Source organism: Phoenix dactylifera, chromosome 3 (genome assembly GCF_051530095.1).
Source record: "Phoenix dactylifera cultivar Ajwa chromosome 3, Ajwa_hap1_PhDact_Kaust_v1.1, whole genome shotgun sequence".
In the NCBI taxonomy this organism is placed as follows: Eukaryota; Viridiplantae; Streptophyta; class Magnoliopsida; order Arecales; family Arecaceae; genus Phoenix; species Phoenix dactylifera.
The window spans coordinates 52241134-52259964 of NC_143192.1; the positions used below are offsets into that span (position 1 = coordinate 52241134).

The 18831-nt window shown below is 51.6% G+C and overlaps 2 protein-coding genes across 5 annotated transcripts in view; one reads left to right on the top strand and one right to left on the bottom strand.

Moving 5' to 3' along the window:
* LOC103706184 (protein NO VEIN-like) overlaps nt 1-4180 on the bottom strand; it is a 31042-nt gene extending 26862 nt beyond the window's left edge. For 2 of the 4 annotated variants that reach the window (XM_088719000.2, XM_039117913.3), the window contains exons 1-2: nt 3654-4177; nt 2996-3330 (exon numbers count right to left, since the gene is read on the bottom strand). In XM_088719000.2, coding sequence (XP_088575126.2) covers nt 2996-3330; nt 3654-4094 — 776 coding nt within the window. In that variant the 5' untranslated portion in view covers nt 4095-4177. Of the gene's footprint in view, nt 1-2995; nt 3331-3653 lie in introns of all 4 variants that reach the window. The other 2 variants (XR_016399988.1, XM_088719001.2) reach the window with 2 other exon arrangements.
* The window catches only part of LOC148714451 (putative F-box protein At1g44080), an 84135-nt gene that overhangs the window by 55700 nt on the left and 9604 nt on the right, over nt 1-18831 (top strand). The gene's annotated exons all lie outside the window — the stretch shown is intronic.

Consider the following 18831-nt stretch of genomic DNA (forward strand, 5'->3'; position numbering starts at 1 on the left):
TGGCTGCTCTCTTACAGGGGTTCACAGATTTATTTGAGGAGCCTCATGGTCTTCCACCCGAGAGGGAGCACGATCATCACATAGAGATTGTACCGAGAGCAGAACCGGCGAATGTGAGGCCTTACCGCTACCCGCACGTTCAGAAGGAGGAGATCTCAAAGATGGTACGAGAGATGTTGGAGAGCGGCATCATTCAGCCCAGTAGAAGCTCATATTCATCGCCGGTGCTGCTGGTACATAAGAAGGACGGGACGTGGCGATTCTGCGTCGACTACCAGGCACTTAACGCGATCACCGTTAAGGACCGGTATCCGATTCCAGTCATCGAGGAGCTGTTGGATGAGCTTGCTGGTGCGGAATACTTCAGCAAACTTGATCTCCGTGCCGGATACCACCAGATCCGTGTCAGGCCCGAAGATGTGCACAAGACAGCGTTTCAGACACACGATGGCCATTATGAGTTCCGGGTGATGCCGTTCGGCCTCACCAATGCACCAGCGATCATGGTCGTTGTGGACCGCCTCAGCAAGTATGCCCACTTTTCGGCGCTCGCACATCCATTTTCTGCTCGACGGGTGGCAGAGGTCTACATACGGGACATTGCTCGATTACATGGTATGCCTCGGACTATTGTTTCTGATCGTGACCGCATTTTTGTTAGCGCATTCTGGCAGGCTTACTTCAAACAGCAAGGGACGAAGCTTGCCATGAGCTCGGCTTACCACCCTCAGACCGATGGGCAGACGGAGGTGGTAAACCGCTGCATCGAGCAGTACTTGCGCTGTATGATTGGTGATCGGCCCCGAGAGTGGCTTTCTTATTTACCTTGGGCCGAGTATTCGTACAACACCGCTTTCCACTCAGCCATAGGGATGACACCCTTTGAGGCAGTGTATGGACGAGTACCACCGACGCTGCGAGTTTATGATCCACTGTCACATGCGGACCGGACAGAGGCAGATTTTGAGCTCTTAGACCGCGATGCTACCTTACGGCGGTTAAAGTTCCACATAACGACTGCGCAGAACAGGATGAACCAGCTGCATGATCGGAAGCACAGAGATCCAGTATACGAGGTGGGCGACTGGGTATACGTCAAGGTGCAGCCTTATCGACAGTTGACACTGCGGCCCATGGCGAACCAAAAGCTCTCTCATCGCTTCTATGGGCCCTTTCAGATAATGGAGCGCATTGGACCCGTGGCGTATCGCTTGGACTTGCCGACTACATCGAGAGTTCACCCGATATTCCACGTGTCGCTTCTGAGGGCCCGACTTGGACCCAAGACATCTGTCGGCCCAATCATACATGAGCCACCGGAGGACGAGGTAGTGGAGCCGGTTCGAGTGCTGGCAAAGCACAGAATACGAGTAGAAGGACGACTGGAAACCCAGATACTAGTGGAGTGGCTGGGGAGAGCAGCAGACCAGGCCACATGGGAGTTTGAGACTGAGATACTTGATCGTTTCCCTGACTTCCGACCTTGAGGACAAGGTTAAGGGAAGCGTGGTGGAGTGATGCGGTTGGATCCACTAGACCGCCTCGGACTTAATCATTTGACTATTTTTGCTTTTGAGTCCTTGATGTTAATTTTATTTCAGCATAGCCTTGCTCGGGTTAGCCGACTTGGTCTTATTAGAGTCGCTTTGGGTTTAGTTGTTTCTTGAATTCAATTAGATCAAGTCAAGTTAAGGGGTCAGGTAGCCACCTATAAATAGATGTGGTGAGCACCTATTTCAGTATGCAAAAATTGATTGAAAGGCTTTTGCCCTAACTCTCTTCCCTTCTCTCTTCTCTTCTTGCGACACCTTCCTCCTCTCCTTAGGCCGCCGTCCAAGGCCGCCGCCCCCTCCTTCATCCGGCTGCACCACCTCTGTCCCGAGAGGCCAGCCCCCTCCTCCCTCTTCTTCCTCTCCTCCTTGATCCCTTCCACCTTCTACAAACAACTCCATCCCGTTGGATTTTCAGCCCGTCCTTCCCTGCGCAGTCATCAGTCGGAGGCTGATATCTTAAGATCCCGACGTCATCTCTAGACCCACGACCTACCGTTGGAAAGCTAACGCGGAGATCTACAACATATCCAAAATTGAGATCGATCTGACGGACGGATCGTTAGAAATCGTGTCTGCAATCAGGTCGGAACTACCCTTCCAGAAATCAAGAAGAGTCAAGAATCTTGGGATACGGATCAAATTCTATCGGATCGCATCAAAGACAACTCAGATATCTCAAAGGAGCTCCTCCCACAAGAAGGTCCCAACATAAAAAACTAGGTTGCTACCTAGTAGAGACATACCAGAATCATATTAATATATGTTTCCAGTTAAAAGAGGGCCTGCCAATTGTTGCACCTAACTTGTGTCATGGAAGGGTCGAACCAATTGCTCTGCATGTTCTATTGTTTGGAAATAGTGGAGGACCTCATAAGCTAAAGAGACTTGCTACACACTATTTAACTAAAACAAACATTCTAGGTAAGTAGTTATGCTAAACCTTATGTAAGAAGTAATAAGAATACCATGAGGGGACTAATTTGAAGCCAATGGTTCTTTTGTTCAAGTGAAAGACAGACTTATTAGATCAAGTTTCAAATTCAAACAGGTAAGAGTTGTTAAAGATCTCAAACAATTCGTTTAAGTTTCTTCCCCTTCTCTGAACTTGAATGCTTAAATAATTAATGTTCCAGCCAGAGGAATATTAAAAATTTGATGATTAATTCATCAGTTCTGGTCATAATAAATGTTACAGTTGTTATGCAATTGAAGAAAGCTTTCTTTGTATGGATGTTGAAGTTTGTGAGTTTTCTATGTTGGTTGTATTGTGTTTAAAAAAATGACAGCAATTAAAATTTGACCTAGTCTGCAGTGAAAAAAGATTTCAAAAGTAACTACTCATCCACGAAGTGAGAATATGACCAAATTATATAAACAATAATCATTTCAAATCTTGTGGTGCAGAGCATGAAAAATTTTAGCTTTGCAGGAGATATACATACCCCAAGCTTTGAACCCGCACTCCAAGCTTCTCTTTGACCGGGACAGAATTCTGCTCAGCAAGAAATTTCAAAAATTCTTCTGCTGTAATTGTCTTCTTGCATTTATCTATGAATTTTTGCAGTAAACTAATAATTTCCTCGCTTGTAATTTTAAACACCTCCATTACATCTGAAGGAATTGAGAAATAATGCTCAGCAAGTGGGTGGCGATAGAGAGGTCCCAGCCCAAGCTCTTCAAATCGTTCAACACCCTCACTCTTGCAAATTGCAACCTCCAAATCATACAATGACGTAATTCTCCGTGCACCAACAAAGCAGTGTATAAATGCATTTACCTGATAAATATGAAATTTATACTAAACAACATAAAATGCATAAAAAAAGGACAAGTAACTGCTATAAGATACAAAGATACTGCTAAGTTTCCTCGTAATTTCTGACTTAATGGTTCTTTCTTTTCATACCATTAACTACTTTATGAGGCTATTGGAAGGTCCGGATTCGAACCATTAACGAGTTTTCTGGAGAAATTCATGCTAGTAGGAGATCCAATGACCAGTAGATTTAAATCAACAAGATCAAATACAAATTATTTCATTAAAAAAAAGAAGGACTGTTTTCCCTAGTGCTTTTGCGCTGAGAGAAAGCAAAGACCCACCTTTCCTTCTGTAACGATTAGGCGGTGGAGAGACGGGACGTCCTGGAGCTGAAACCCTAGAGAGCTCCAAGAATCGGCCTTTAGAGAGATGAGAGCGGACTGGGATACCTTCCATGCCGAGACACTCTCTCCGGCCGTGACGAGGTCCCTGTGAGCTTTCACCACGGCGGCCTCCACCCTCTCGAGAATCGCCGGGGGGCTCGGGGAGGGGTCAGACAGAGAGAAGGTAGGGTTTTGGAGATAGGGATTGCGGTGTTGGGAAAAGTTAGGGTTCTGGATGGGGAATTGGAGAACACCGGGGGGGTAGGGGAGATTGCCGGGAAAGGAGAAAGGAAAGTTAGGGTTCTGGGAGGTATAGTTCGGAGGCGGAAAGCCACCACCACCGCCACCGACTCCGGCGCCGCCGCGGGTGCGGACATATCGCTGCGGCGGTCGATACATGAGAGAAAGAGGGGTTTAGAAGCTGGGAGAAGGGCGGCACAACAGAGGGGCTGCGGGAAAGAACAATTTATAGGAGGGATTACGGCCCCCGCAAGTGATGAAGGCGGCAAATAGGAGGCTGTTTGTCTTGAAATGTACATATATATATATATATATATATATATATATATATATATATATATATATATATATATATATATATATATATATATATATATATATATAGTTTTTTTCATCCGCATTGATATTCTCCTAAATATTAACTTTTGCATAAATACCTTTATATATCTTGGTCAAATACTTATTTTACTATTCTACCCTTTTTTTTATTTTTATTTTTGCATATGTACCTGTACCATCTAACACTGTTAAAAAATTAATAGTTTCAAATTAAAATGACTAAAATATTTTTTATGGATAGATGTGCAAAAAAATATTTATAAGCCAATTACGATGAATGACAAAAAAGTAATTTCAAAATTTTATTTTTTTATTAAAATAAATATTATTTTTATTAACAGTATTAGAAAAATAGTTATATTAAAGGTATTTGTGCATAAACAGTATTTTATGAGAGTGCAGACATAAATATAAATTTTAAGAGGATATTCACATGAATTTAAATTTTTAGAAGGATATTCATGTAAAAAAAACATATTTATATTTATTATCTAGATCAACACCAATGCCAAGCCATTAGTCAAAATTTATACCAAGCATTTAACATTTTTCTTGCAAATAATTGGTAACCAGCCACGAGAAAAAGGAGGTCAGAAAGTGCATATTCGTATACTTTAAACAGATTCACGTCGAAAGAGGAAAAGAACTACTCAAATACCAAATGGAGTTTTATGTATTTAAGACAAATTCATCAGACAAAACAGCTTTGAAACCCTCGAATATTGGATGGGGATTTGTTGCCATGGGTATTGTGATGAAAACCTCCTCAAGGTTAGGAAGAGACTACCATGATGCTGTTGTGGTAAAGGAGAGCATGCCCTCTAGAGAGTGCAAGCATTGTGGGAGGGTAGAGGGCTATTGCTATGGGTCGATTATGATGATTTTTTCTTATTAGGTTCGTGCGGATCGGCTCACCTGCCGACTTCACAAAGCAGAATACACAGTTGTCTATTTGGATTCTAACACCGTTAATGAAGTGGGAAAAAAGTTAAAATACTTTGATTCATAGAGGTTGTCCTTTGTGATTTATCTACATGCACAGATTTTAAAGGCTTCATCCTCTATAACTTATTCATTTGCATATATCTTAAACGCTCTATCCTCTATCATCCATTCAACTGCAGAGATTTCAAGGCGCTCCATTTTTTATTATTCATCCGCCTGCATATTTCTTAAAGCGCTCCATCTTTATCATCCATTTGTGTGCACAATTCTTAAAATGTTCTTATCTTAATCATCCATCTACATGTGCAAATCTCAAAGCACATTATCATTTATCATCCATCTGTCTGCATAGATCTTAAAGCGCTTCATCTATGATTTGTTTGCCTGCACGGATCTCGAAGTGCTTTGTTTATAATCCATTCGCCTGCACATGTTTCAAAGTGCTCCGTTTCTGATTAATTCGGTCATAATCTTAAAGTGCTCCATCCTCTATCATCCATTCGCCCATACAAATCTCAAAACGCTCTATCCTCTATTATCTATCCGATGTACAAATCTTAAAAGCACTTTATCCTCTATCATTCATTTGCCTGTACATATCTTAAAGTGCTCGTCCTCTATCATTTATATGCTTATACAAAACTCAAAGTGTTACATCCTTTATCATCCATCCATCCATATCTCAAAAAACTCCATCCTTTATCATTCATCTACCTACTTGGATTTCAAAGTGCTACGTCCTTTGTTATCCATCTGCTTGCACAAATCTTAAAATGTCCATCATCTATCATCCATCCATCTGCATAGATCTTAAAGCACTTGATCTTCTATTATCCATTGACCTGCACAAACCTTAAAGAACTATACTATCTATTATATATATATGCATGCACAAATCTCGAAGCACCCCCCGTCCATTGTTATTCATATGCTTGCACAGATTTCAAAACACTCCATCCTTTATCACTTATTCGTTTACAAGGATGCTCCATCCTTTGTCATCTATCTACTTGCATAGACCTCAAATAACTCTATCCTTTGTCATTCATTCTCTAATATGGATCTTAAAACATTATTCTCCCTTCCACTCCTTTTAATTTCTGCAAAAATAAGAGTCTCTTGCTGAGTCAATGGGAAGGGCGGGTTTTGAAATTTTACAAAAAATTAGTTATCACATGTTCCTCATCTAATAATGTTTTGTAACAAAACATAGATAGCTGGGGCATGTTGCAACGAATTTAAAGTTTTGATGGCTCATTGAAATATTTTAAACTTTTGGACTCTAAATATAAACAACCCAAACTCTGAGGGTGTCCCTATATTTTTTTCTAAAACTAAATAAGACGGCTAATAGAATAGAATATTCGGATATAGATTGAATAATTATCAATTGATATCTATATTTATTTTTCTTTATCGGATATGAATACCGATACTGCTCAAATACTTAAATTTATATCTATATTCGTATAGTTTTGAATACAAAAATGAATTTGGATGGAGGTCCCTTTCAATCCTATACATTTGGGGCTCGTTTGGTTCGCGGAAAATATTTTCTCTTCTAAGAATATGATTTCTAAAAAGCAGATTTCTGCAAAGAGGATGCTTGAAAAAGTATTTTTAGCATATTTGGTTGACAATGAAAAAGTGACAGATTTACAAAGTGCTTATGTTTGATCCATCCACTTTCCTAAGAAAGTTATATATAATTTCTATTATATCCTTAATAAAAATTAGGTCTTTAATACCTTTTTAATGCTGAAGAGTCTTTTTGGAAAAAAATAAAAATAAAGTGATTTTCGGCTCACGAGAAAATAACTTTTCCATATTTCTTGTGAAAAAGACTTTTCTATAAAATATGGAAATCATATTCTCATTAGAATACAACTTTTCTATCTTTCTCCTTTGAAAACTCAAACCAAACAAAAGACATCTCAATATTTTTTTGTTGACGACACTTTTACTCCTCCTTTTTCCGTGAAGCAAACGAGCCATTGATACTGGATCCAATGCCAGCCTAAATAGGTTCGGTGTGATCAATTTTTGTTCTCCTTGGCGCAGCGGTATCTCCTCGGATCTAAAATTCTATTTATTCTTATTTGGGTTTGGGCCGAATTTATATCATCTTTAACATTCAAGCCCGGGCTATGATATACAGTCCAGTCCTATGCCACGGCCCACGGTGATCTCGATGAAGAAACGCAAGAAACCCGACAAACTCGTCCCCATTCCAATGCCGGCCTAAATAGGTTCGATGTGATCAATTTTTGATCTCCTCGGTCGGCTTTGGGCCGAATTTATATCATCTTTAACATTGTTTAGGCTCAAGCCCGGCCTATCATATACAGTCCAGTCCTATGCCACGGCCCACGGTGATCTCGATCAAGAAACGCAAGAAACCCTAAAAACTCGTCCCCATTCTACCGCCACCACATCTTTTCTTCGACGGCAACAATGGCATCCGGTGAAGAAGGCAGGATGAGCATCTCCCGATGGTCCGGACTTCTACCTGACGAACTCTTGGACCTCAGCGTCAAGAAGCTCACCCGTGCCTCCGACTACCTCCGCTTCCGCTGCGTCTGCAAGTCCTGGCGCTCCGTTGCCAAACCCACCAATCTCCCCCTCACCTCCCTATCCTCATGCTCCCCTACCACCCCTCCACCGAACGCCGTTTCGTTCTCAGCGTCTCCACCCGGCAGATCCGCACTCTCTCTGTTGGGGGGAATAAGGTTCCCCCCCCAAATGACATAAATGCCCCTAAGAAGCCGTACAACCTCCGACCCCGGACAGCCGAAGTCGGCGTCCGACCTCGGAACGCTCGGCCACAAGACGACCGACCCCAAAACCTCCGACCTAAGAGAAACCACGATGTCCGAGGCCTACTCTTGACAGCCACCTACTACGGCCGTGCGTCTCCAAGGTCCAGCCAAGGACCGTACTCTGACGCCCCTCCGGCATTTATTGCGCATGGCCGCTGTAATCCTCCGGCATACTCCATAATAAATGCGGATCTCCGGCATACTCCATAATAAATGCGGATCTCCGGCTTACTCCACCATTAATGCGGATCTCCGGCTTACTCCACCATTAATGCGGATCTCCGGCTTACTCCATAATAAATGCGCATGGCTCCTGCCATCTACGGACTCTCAGCTCTCCACGGCAGATCAACCCAGCAGGGTCTAATCGACTATGATAAGCCTCTGATCTCGGCCATACCTCCGACACCAATGTAATAATTCGCCTGATAGCGTGCTAGTTCGGGCTGTACGGCACCCTCACCGCCGACATCAGTGCAATGATTCGTCCGACCAAGCGCCGACCTGAACGACATGCCGAGCCGTACTACGGCTTCGCCCCGTTACATCGCAGGTAAACCGACCCCCGCCTATAAAAGGGAGCCTTGGCCTCTCAGGAGGGGGTCGAAAAAACTGATACCCTTTACAAACACTGTTTACCTCCACTCTACACTATTTGCCCCCTCCCTGACTTGAGCGTCGGAGGGCCGGTGCCGGAAAACCCGGCCACCGGTTCGTGTGCAAGCACCCGGACGGAGGACGCCGCCTACTGTCGGATCGCCGCCCCGCCGCAAGGACCTGCTGCTCCTTCTCTCCGACCGCCCCAGACGGAGGACGCCGCCCGCCGACGGACCGCCGCCCCGCCTTGAGGACTCACAGCCGCTCCCTCTCCTCGACCGAAGATTGCCCCCGGGTCCAGTTTCCAGCAACAGTTGGCGCTAGAGGAAGGGCCCGAGTAGCAGTCATGAAGTTGAGAAGTAAGGGAGCCTCTAACATCTCCCGGCGTCCCCCGCAAAGTCCTGGATACTCCGTCCAGAATTCTCCAACCCCGGCTGACCCAGTTCCTCCGGTCCAGCCGGAACAGTTCAATGCCCTGGTACAGCAAGTCCAGGCCCTGGCAGCCGCCATTCAGGGCCTGCGGCGCGTGGAGGCTTCACCGGCGCTTCCCCCGCAGGCCCAGGCCCCGCCGGAGTGTCTCCCCAACGGTCCGGTTCTCCCCAGCCAAAATTTGCATGGCTCCTCCAGAGCCAACAACGGAGAACGAACTTCTCCCCGGAGGGAGTTACCGGGAGAAGGTTTCGACCGGGACCCCAACTTTCTGAGGCGGAGTCAGCCCCGGACCACCGTGAGCTGGCGCAAACCACAGCGACAATCCCACGGGTGGGGGAGCTTGACCGAAAAGTTGAGCATCTGGAGCGCCAGATCGCGGCACTCCACAGCAAGAAGGCAAGACAGGAAGGGGACTTTGAGTTCACTACCAAGTCCCCCTTCTCCCGCCAGATCGAGGACGAGCCGGTTCCCGCGAGGTTCAAAATGCCTCAGGTGGAGCCCTACAGCGGAATCACCGACCCCCTCGACCACTTGGAGAGTTATCGGGCCCTCATGGCCCTACAAGGGTCCTCGGAGGCCATACTCTGCAAGGCCTTCCCAGCAACCCTCCGAGGGACCGCTCGGCTTTGGTTTTCTGGACTGAAGCCGAACACGGTGTCCTCTTTTGAGCAGCTCGGCAGGCAGTTCGCTACCAACTTTGCTGCCAGCCGGCGCCAGCGACGGACATCAGACTCCCTCCTGGACATCAAACAGAGGGAGGGGGAGTCCCTCAAAGAGTACCTGGACCGCTTTACCGCCGCCACATGGGAGGTTCGCGAGCTAGACAAGTCGATAGCCATGTCGGCTCTGAAGACTGGGGTTCGCTCCTACCGATTCCTCTTTTCTATCGAGAAGAGCTTCCCGGCCGACTTCACCGAAATGCTGGCCCGAGCCCGGAAGTACGCCAAGGCCGAGGAGGCAGTCGCCTCCAGGCGGGGAGCAATTGAACCCGCCTCGAAGAAATAGAAGAAACGCCGCGAGGAACGCGGCCGACAAAGGAGCCGGTCTCCCCGCAGAGAAAAAGATCTCCCCAGACTGAGGAGCCCGCCCCGTCAGTAGGGGCGACCTCAGCAGAGGACACCTCCTCGTCCGAGGTCTCCACCACGGCCCCGGACGTACCAGGCGAGGTACGAGAATTATACACCCGTCAATGCTCCCCGGGCCGAGATCCTGATGGAAATCGAGGGTCGGGACTTCTTCTGACCCCCGCCTCCTATGCGAGACACGGGATTTCCCCGAAATCTCAGGAAGTATTGCCGCTTCCACCGAGATCGTGGGCACGACACGGAGGACTGCTTCCAACTCCGGGATGAGATAGAAGCGCTCATCCGACGGGGAGTACTCAACCGGTTCGTGAGGAGCCGACATGAGGAAGGAGGCCGACGGAGAATACCGTACCGCCCAAAAATCCGGACGACAACAGGCCCATTGCCGGCACCATCAACATGATTGGAAGGGCTTCGGCAGGAACGGCCGCCCAGGGAGCATCCCCGAAGCGCCCACGCATTGATGAAGTCATCTCGTTCTCGGACGAGGACTTAGAAGGGGTCGAGACCCCTCACGATGACGCTGTGGTCATCTCAATGATTGTAAATAGGTTTGATGTAAAGCGTGTCCTAGTTGACAATGGAAGCTCAGCCAACATTTTGTACTACCATGCCTACCAAAAAATGGGGTTGACAGAAGGGCATCTCCGGAGAATCAATGCCCCGCTGGTTGGGTTTACCGGAGATGCGGTCCCGGTTGAAGGTGAGGCTAGCTTCCTTGTCACAGTTGGCCTCGCCCCCCGGGAGAGCACTGTGAGGATGGACTTCCTGGTGGTCCGTCTGCCCTCCGTCTACAACGCCATCCTTGGGCGCCCAGGGTTAAACGCCCTTCGAGCCGGGGTTTCAACACGCCATTTGCTCATGCGGTTCCCCACCGGCCAAGGAGTAGGCGAGGTCCGCGGAGACCAACTGGTCGCCAAGCAATGCTACATGGCGGCCCACACAGTAAAGCAACCAGCCGAGGCGCCAGACCGCCCGATGGGCCCTTCACTGCCCATAGAAACCCTCGATGCGAGGGACACCCTCTGGAAGAAGCAAGTAGAGCCCGGTGAGCTCCTTATTCAAATCCCACTACAAGAAAATTTTCCCGAGCTAACTGTGCAGGTCGGCTCCGGCCTCGGTGCCCATGAGAAGGATCGCCTCGTCAGCTTCCTGCAGGACAATGCTGACGTCTTCGCCTGGTCGCCCGCGGACGTGCCAGGAATTGACCCTGAGGTCATGGTCCACCGACTCCAGGTGAGGCCAACCAGCAGGCCTGTAAAGCAGAAGAAAAGAGGCTCCGCCCCTGAGCGACAACGAGCTGCGGCCGAGGAGGTGGACAAACTCCTCGGAGCCGGCTTCATCCGGGAGGTCTCCTACCCGGACTGGCTCGCCAACGTAGTCCTCGTAAAGAAGGCCAACGAAAAATGGCGTATGTGCGTGGACTACACCGACCTGAACAAGGCCTGCCCAAAAGACAGCTTCCCCCTCCCGAGCATCGACCAGCTCGTCGACTCCACCTCAGGACACCAACTGCTAACTTTTATGGACGCCTTTTCAGGATACAATCAAATCCGAATGACGCCAGAAGACGAGGAGAAAACGGCCTTCATCACCGACAAGGGCACCTACTGCTACAAGGTGATGCCCTTTGGCCTGAAGAACGCTGGGGCCACCTATCAGAGACTGGTCGCCAAATTTTTAAAGACCAGATCGGCCGGAACATGGAAGTCTACGTGGACGACATGCTGGTGAAGAGCCGAGCGGCGGAACACCACATAGCTGATCTCGACGAGACATTCGCCAAGCTCAGAAAATACCAAATGAAACTCAATCCGGCGAAGTGCGCGTTCGGGGTCACCTCGGGCAAGTTCCTGGGTTTCATAGTGACCCAACACGGAATTGAAGCCAACCCGGAGAAAATCCGGGCACTGCAAGAGATGTCGCCTCCAAAGACAGTTAAGGAGGTGCAGCGGCTCGCGGGGCGGGTAGCCGCCCTGGGAAGGTTCGTCTCTCGGTCAGCCGAGCGTTGCCTCCCCTTCTTCAAGAGCCTCAAACGGCCAAAAGACTTCCGGTGGACAGAAGAATGCCAGCAGGCCTTTGAAGAGCTTCGGAGCCTTCTGGCCTCTCCCCCGCTGCTCACCAAGCCCCAGAAGGGTGAAATCCTTTACTTATACCTGGCCGTCTCCCCAGCCGCAGTGAGCTCAGTTCTCGTCCGGGAAGAGGACAAGCTCCAAAAGCCGGTCTATTATACCAGCCGGGTTCTCAGGGATGCTGAGACCCGATATTCTAAACTTGAGAAGACCATCTTCGCTCTCATCATCTCAGCTCGAAGACTCAGGCCTTACTTCCAAGCCCACACGATAGCTATATTAACCGACCAGCCTATGAAGCAGATATTGCAGAGGTCGGATCGTGCGGGGAGAATCGCCAAATGGGCGGTCGAGCTCGGGGAATTCGACCTAGAATATCGGCCCAGGCCGACTATCAAAGCTCAGATTCTCGCCGACTTCATCGTGGAGTGCACCCTTCCAGACGACCCCGAGCCGCCGTCTGAATCCGTGGAAGAGACCCCGAGGCAGCCATGGGTCCTGCACTCGGATGGGTCTTCGACCTCGGGGGGCAGCGGGGCCGGACTTATCCTCACCAGTCCAGATGGAGTGGTGGCCGAGCAAGCTCTGCGCCTCGAATTCCCGGCCTCGAACAATGAGGCCGAGTATGAGGCTCTCATCGCCGGGCTCAAGCTGGCGAAAGAACTAAAAGTGAGAGACCTGACGGCCTTCAGCGACTCCCAGCTGATAGTGAACCAGGTCCAAGGAGATTTTGAAGCTAAAGAGCCATCCATGTAAAAGTATCTTCAAAAGGTGCGGGAACTTACATCTGCCTTGAATTCTTTCAATATTCAGTACATTCCCAGAGCGGAAAACCTCAGGGCAGATCAGCTATCCAAGCTGGCAACCTCCCGCATGAGCGAGCTTCCTAAGGGAACCGCGCTCGAGTACCTTCAGATCCCCAGCACAGAGGAACCTGAGCCTACCATGTGCATCGACTCCGAGCTGAGCTGGATCGATGGGCTCATCTGCTACCTTCAGGACGGAACTCTACCTCATGACGAGACGGAGGCTCGCCGAATCAAGCGCCAGGCTCCCCGGTATGTCTTGTACGAGAATAAACTCTACCGACGATCATTTACTTCTCCCCTTCTCAGATGCCTCCGCCCCTCCGAGGCGGACTATGCCCTCCGAGAGGTCCATGAAGGGATCTGCGGAAATCACCTGGGGGGTCGGGCACTAGCCCATAAAGTCCTGCGACAAGGATATTATTGGCCCACACTCCAGAGGGATGCGACGGATTTCGTCCGGAGGTGCGATCGGTGCCAACGAAACGCCAATATCCAGCGCCGACCTTCAGCTCTGCTGACCTCCATCATCGCCCCCTGGCCATTTGCCCAATGGGGGATCGACATCCTGGGGCCCTTTCCCCTGGCCACCGGACAGAGAAAGTTCCTGGTCGTTTCCATCGACTACTTCACCAAATGGGTCGAGGCCGAACCCGTCGCCCGGATCACCGAGCTAAAGATGCGGGACTTCGTGTGGAAGTCCATAATCTGCAGATTCGGACTACCCCGTATCCTTATATCTGACAATGGTCGACAATTTGACAATGTTCATTTCAGGGAGTTTTGCTCTGAGCTCGGCATTGATCACCGTTTCACCTCGGTTGCTCACCCCCAGACAAACGGGAAAACTGAGGTAACTAACCGAACTATTTTGCAGGGACTCAAAGCTAGGCTTGATCGGTCCAAAGGACAGTGGGTCGAGGACTTGTACAATGTCCTCTGGGCATACCGGACCACGTTCCGACTGCCCACGGGAGAGACCCCCTTCAACCTAGCGTACGACACTGAGGCCGTCATCCCGTTGGAGATCGGCTTGCCTTCTCCAAGGGTGGAGCATTACGACCCTGATACCAATTTCTCCCAGCTCAGGAGCAATTTGGACCTCGTCGAAGAGACAAGAGAGGTCGCCCGGGTGCGCATGGCGAGATACCAACAGCGAACAGCCCAATACTACAACTCCAGAGTTAAGCCCAAGCTCTTCAAAGTAGGGGACCTCGTCCTCAGGAAAGCCGAGGCTTCTCAACCGACCGAGCAAGGAAAGCTCGCCCCAAACTGGGAAGGGCCGTATCAAATCGCCCGGGTACAACGGCCAGGGGCGTACAAATTGAAGTCCCTGGAAGGGACTCTGATCCCACGAAGCTGGAACTCCGAGAATTTACGAATGTACTACCAGTGAAACCCCAAGGGGTTCAAGACAATCAGGATAATGGACTCAGCTCCTTTTTCTGCAAATATTTCTCTCATCTTGATGACTGTGATCCTCTTCTAATATTGGGTCGTCTGTGATCCTCAGATTCTCCGGCTAAAATCGGGATGCCTCGAGGCTCGACCGTAGAGTCCCAAACTCCCTCGACCTCGAGAAGTATCGCAGGACGATGGAACATCGACTTGGCGCAAAATTCCCCTGACTAAGGTCAGGATGCCCCGGTTCGTCGGGATACCCCGAGACGTTGAGATGCCCCGGCCATAGGGATGCCCAAGACGTCGAGACATGAGCACGGTCCTCTCTGACCAGACGAGCTCGGCTCGTTCTCCATCAACTTACACTTATGAGCACGGTCCTCTCTGACCAGACGAGCTCGGCTCGTTCTCCATCAACTTACACTTATGAGCACGGTCCTCTCTGACCAGACGAGCTCGGCTCGTTCTCCTACCCCGACCAAGGTTGGGATGCCCCGAGGGTCGACCGTAGAGAACCAGACTCCCTCGACCCCGGAAAGCGTCGCAGGTCGGTAGAGCGTGCCCAGACCCGCCGACCTGGCGAACGATCCCCCGACTAAGGTTGGGATGCCCCGAGGGTCGACCGTAGAGAACCAGACTCCCTCGACCTCGGGATGGCGCCGTGAGGGGTGGAAAGGGTGGCTCCACCCGTGGCGCCACGACGTGGACCCCCGGGAGCGGTCGACGATCCCCGATCCCCGAAGCGAGCGATCCCCCAACTAAGGTTGGGATGCCCCGAGGATCGACCGTAGAGAACCAGACTCCCTCGACCTCGGGAAGCATCGCAGGTCGGTAGAGCGTGCCCAGACCCGCCGACCTGACGCATGATCCCTCGACTAAGGTCGGGATGCCCCGAGGGTCGACCGTAGAGAACCAGACTCCCTCGACCTCGGGATGGCGCCGTGAGGGGTGGAAAGGGTGGCTCCACCCGGGGCGCCACGACGTGGACCCCCGGGAGCGGTCGACGATCTCCGATCCCCGAAGCGAGCGATCCCCCAACTAAGGTTGGGATGCCCCGAGGGTCGACCGTAGAGAACCATACTCCCTCGACCCCGGGAAGCGTCGCAGGTCGGTAGAGCGTGCCCAGACCCGCCGACCTGGCGAACGATCCCCCGACTAAGGTTGGGATGCCCCGAGGGTCGACCGTAGAGAACCAGACTCCCTCGACCTCGGGATGGCGCCGTAAGGGGTGGAAAGGGTGGCTCCACCCGGGGCGCCACAACGTGGACCCCCGGGAGCGGTCGACGATCCCCGATCCCCGAAGCGAGCGATCCCCCGACTAAGGTTGGGATGCCCCGAGGGTCGACCGTAGAGAACCAGACTCCCTCGACCCCGGAAAGCGTTGCAGGTCGGCAGAGCGTACCCAAACCCGCCGACCCGACGAAAGATCCCTCGACTAAAGTCGGGATGCCTCGAGGGTCGACCGTAGAGAACCAGACTCCCTCGACCTCGGGATGGCGCCGTGAGGGGTGGAAAGGGTGGCTCCACCCGGGGCGCCACGACGTGGACCCCCGAGAGCGGTCGACGATCCCCGATCCCCGAAGCGAGCGATCCCCCGACTAAGGTTGGGATGCCCCGAGGGTCGACCGTAGAGAACCAGACTCCCTCGACCCCGGAAAGCGCCGCAGGTCAGCAACGCGTCCACAGGCTCGTCGACCTGACGCATGATCCCTTGACCAAGGTTGAGGCGCCCCGAGGTCCGACCATAGGGCCTGAAGCTCCTTCAACCTCGCAGAGAGCTACAACTCGATAAAGTCTCCCCAAATCCTCTCAACCTCGGTGGGCGCCGTTGGGTCCATGAGAAGCCCGAGCCCCCATAAAGTCAAGAACGACTCCGGAGGCCGACGAGGAAGGGAGGCAACCTACTCCACCACGCGAAGCATAACTTTGAGAATGCAAGAGGTACATCCAACTAGACGCCCTCCTTGTCAAATTTTATCTACATATTGCTGAGCGGAATCTCAACGTTGGAGTTTTATCTCGCCCCAAAGTCGGGCTTCTCCGATAGGTCGGCTTAATACCGACCTCCCAACTTCATTATGCATGCTCCGTTCGTCAAGGCTCCGCAATCTGTACAAAGGCTTCATGAATTAGGGCCCAACTCGGTTCTTCTAAGTAAACTCCGACGTCCGTCTGAGGAAGCGGTCCCAGCCACGAATGTACCAGCCTAACTATTAGCCCGCGCTCCCTATGAGAGGTTCGGAGTTGAGTTCGGAAACCCGACTAAACTCCCCGAGTAGCGGCACGAATAGACCCATTCTGGCCCCACTTGAAGAGCTAAGGCTCGACCTCGGTGCCTTAAAATTTTCCTAAAGGCCAAACGTGGCGACTCCCACGACTCTAAGATCCGAGTTATAGGACTTAGAGAAATTTTCTAGAAACCTAAGTTTGGAGCTCCCTTTGGTCGAGGCGACTGGAATCCGAGAAGGCTAAGATATAACCCGGGAAAAGGGCGACTTCGTCAAGCAGCCCAAAGATTAAAATACGAAGTTAGAGGTCGTCGAGGCGGTTAGCTAAGGCTCTAGCCTCATTCACGACAACAGAAGGAAAGATGAACACAGAATGACAAAAATATTTTTTCATTAACAAAGGGCCGGAAGGCCAATTACAAAATTAGAAGTCGGCCACTCAAGGGCCGACCCCGGATACAATGAAAAAGAAAAGAAAAATATGCTAAGTCCTAAGCGGCGGGAGCCACATCCGGGGGGTCATCCGGCACATTGATGACCTCATGATCTTCCTCCGGAACATGCTCGGGGTCGGGAGCAGGAGCTTCGGGCACCACCTCCGGGACAGCGTCCATCTCGGCCGCCGGAGCCGCCTCCATGACACCGTCCGCCTCGGCTACCCCCGTCGAAGGCTCGGCGGGGTCTTGCTCGTATATTCCCGCCTCGGACGTCAGGATGGCGGGAAGGGCTTGCACGTCGGATCCCCAGCCCCGGTCCTCCCTCGGACGGACCGTCGAGAAGTCGTACTGAGGGCAGTACCGGCGCACCTGCTCCCGGAAATTCTCGAAGCCTCGAAGGAAACCGTCGACCGTCTCCTCCTCCAACATGTCGCGGAACTCTTGTGACTCTTTGAAAAGTTCCACAGCATGCTCGGCTCGTTTGAGAGCCCTCCTCTCCCGGGCCTCAAGTTGCTCGAGTCGGAGGCGGAAAACCCCCTCCTCATACTCGAGGGCCGCGATCCTGGTCTGGACCTCCCCCAAGCGCGCCTCCGTGCCGCGCATGGTTGCCCTGGTCAGGGCATGAGCCTCCTTCTCCTCCTCAAGCGCCCCCGCCATGGCAAGGCGCTCAGCCTCGGTGGCCGTCCACCGAGCCTCGGCCGCGGCCAACGCTGCCTCCAGCTCGGCGACTCTTTTCTTGGCCGGCTCCAGCTGCTGGCCGAGCTGTCGGACTTCTTCCCGATACCAATGGGCGATGAACGCCATGGTGTCGAGCTCGAGAATATGCTGAAAAGAAAGAAACGAGGGTATTGTGAGTTGAAAAGCACACATGTACGCTAGTAACTCAGGGAAATTAAGAAGAAAACTTACCCGGGCGGTGTTGCAGTAAGCGCTGCCAACGACGTCCTCCAGCGAAACATTCCGAAACACGGCCCGGTCCGCTGGAAGTACCGCACGCCGCAACATGGAGCGCGCGACCTCGGCATCCTGAAAGGCCGAGCTCCCCTCGGGAATAGAGGAGTCCGGCTCGACCGACTCTTCTCGAAAAGCCCGGGAAGAGCTCGGCACGATCGAACCCGAGGTCCCGGAGCCGCTTGCCTTGGGGCCTCGGGTAGGCCCGGGTCCTGGCTGCTGCGACCGGGCCACGGACGGCTCCCCCCACTGGGCAAGGGGGGCAGGGCAAGGAGGGGCCGACGGGCCCGCATCACTAACGACCCGCTCCCGCCTCGGGTCGGCTGCAGGGGCCCCCGCCTCGGGGCCACTCGTCCCGGCCGACGAGGAAGCGCCATCCAACCTCGCCCTCTTCCGAGGCTGGGGATTAGCTCCCTCGGCCTCGGCCTTCCGTCTCCTCAGGCGGGAAAAAAGCGACGTGTTGCTGGTCGGCATACAGGGAATGTCTGAAATCAAAAATTTCGTTAGGTGTCAGACCAGAGGCAGTAAAAGCGAAAGACAAAGAAAATAACATAGCCACCCTTACCCTCGGGGCGCGCCGAGCTCAGACCCACGCTTGCCAGGGCGCCCTCCCGCAGGAGCTCGGTCAGGTCGTTGCCCCTCCCGAGGGCTCGCAAAGAGTCCAAGGTCCTCAGCTCCCTCCCCGTGGGCTCGGAGAGTTTGTTGAGGGCCTTCAGCCGAGGGTGTCCCCACCTCGGCTCGAACCCCCAAGGCGCCGCGGACGCCAGGAAGAAAAACTTCCCCT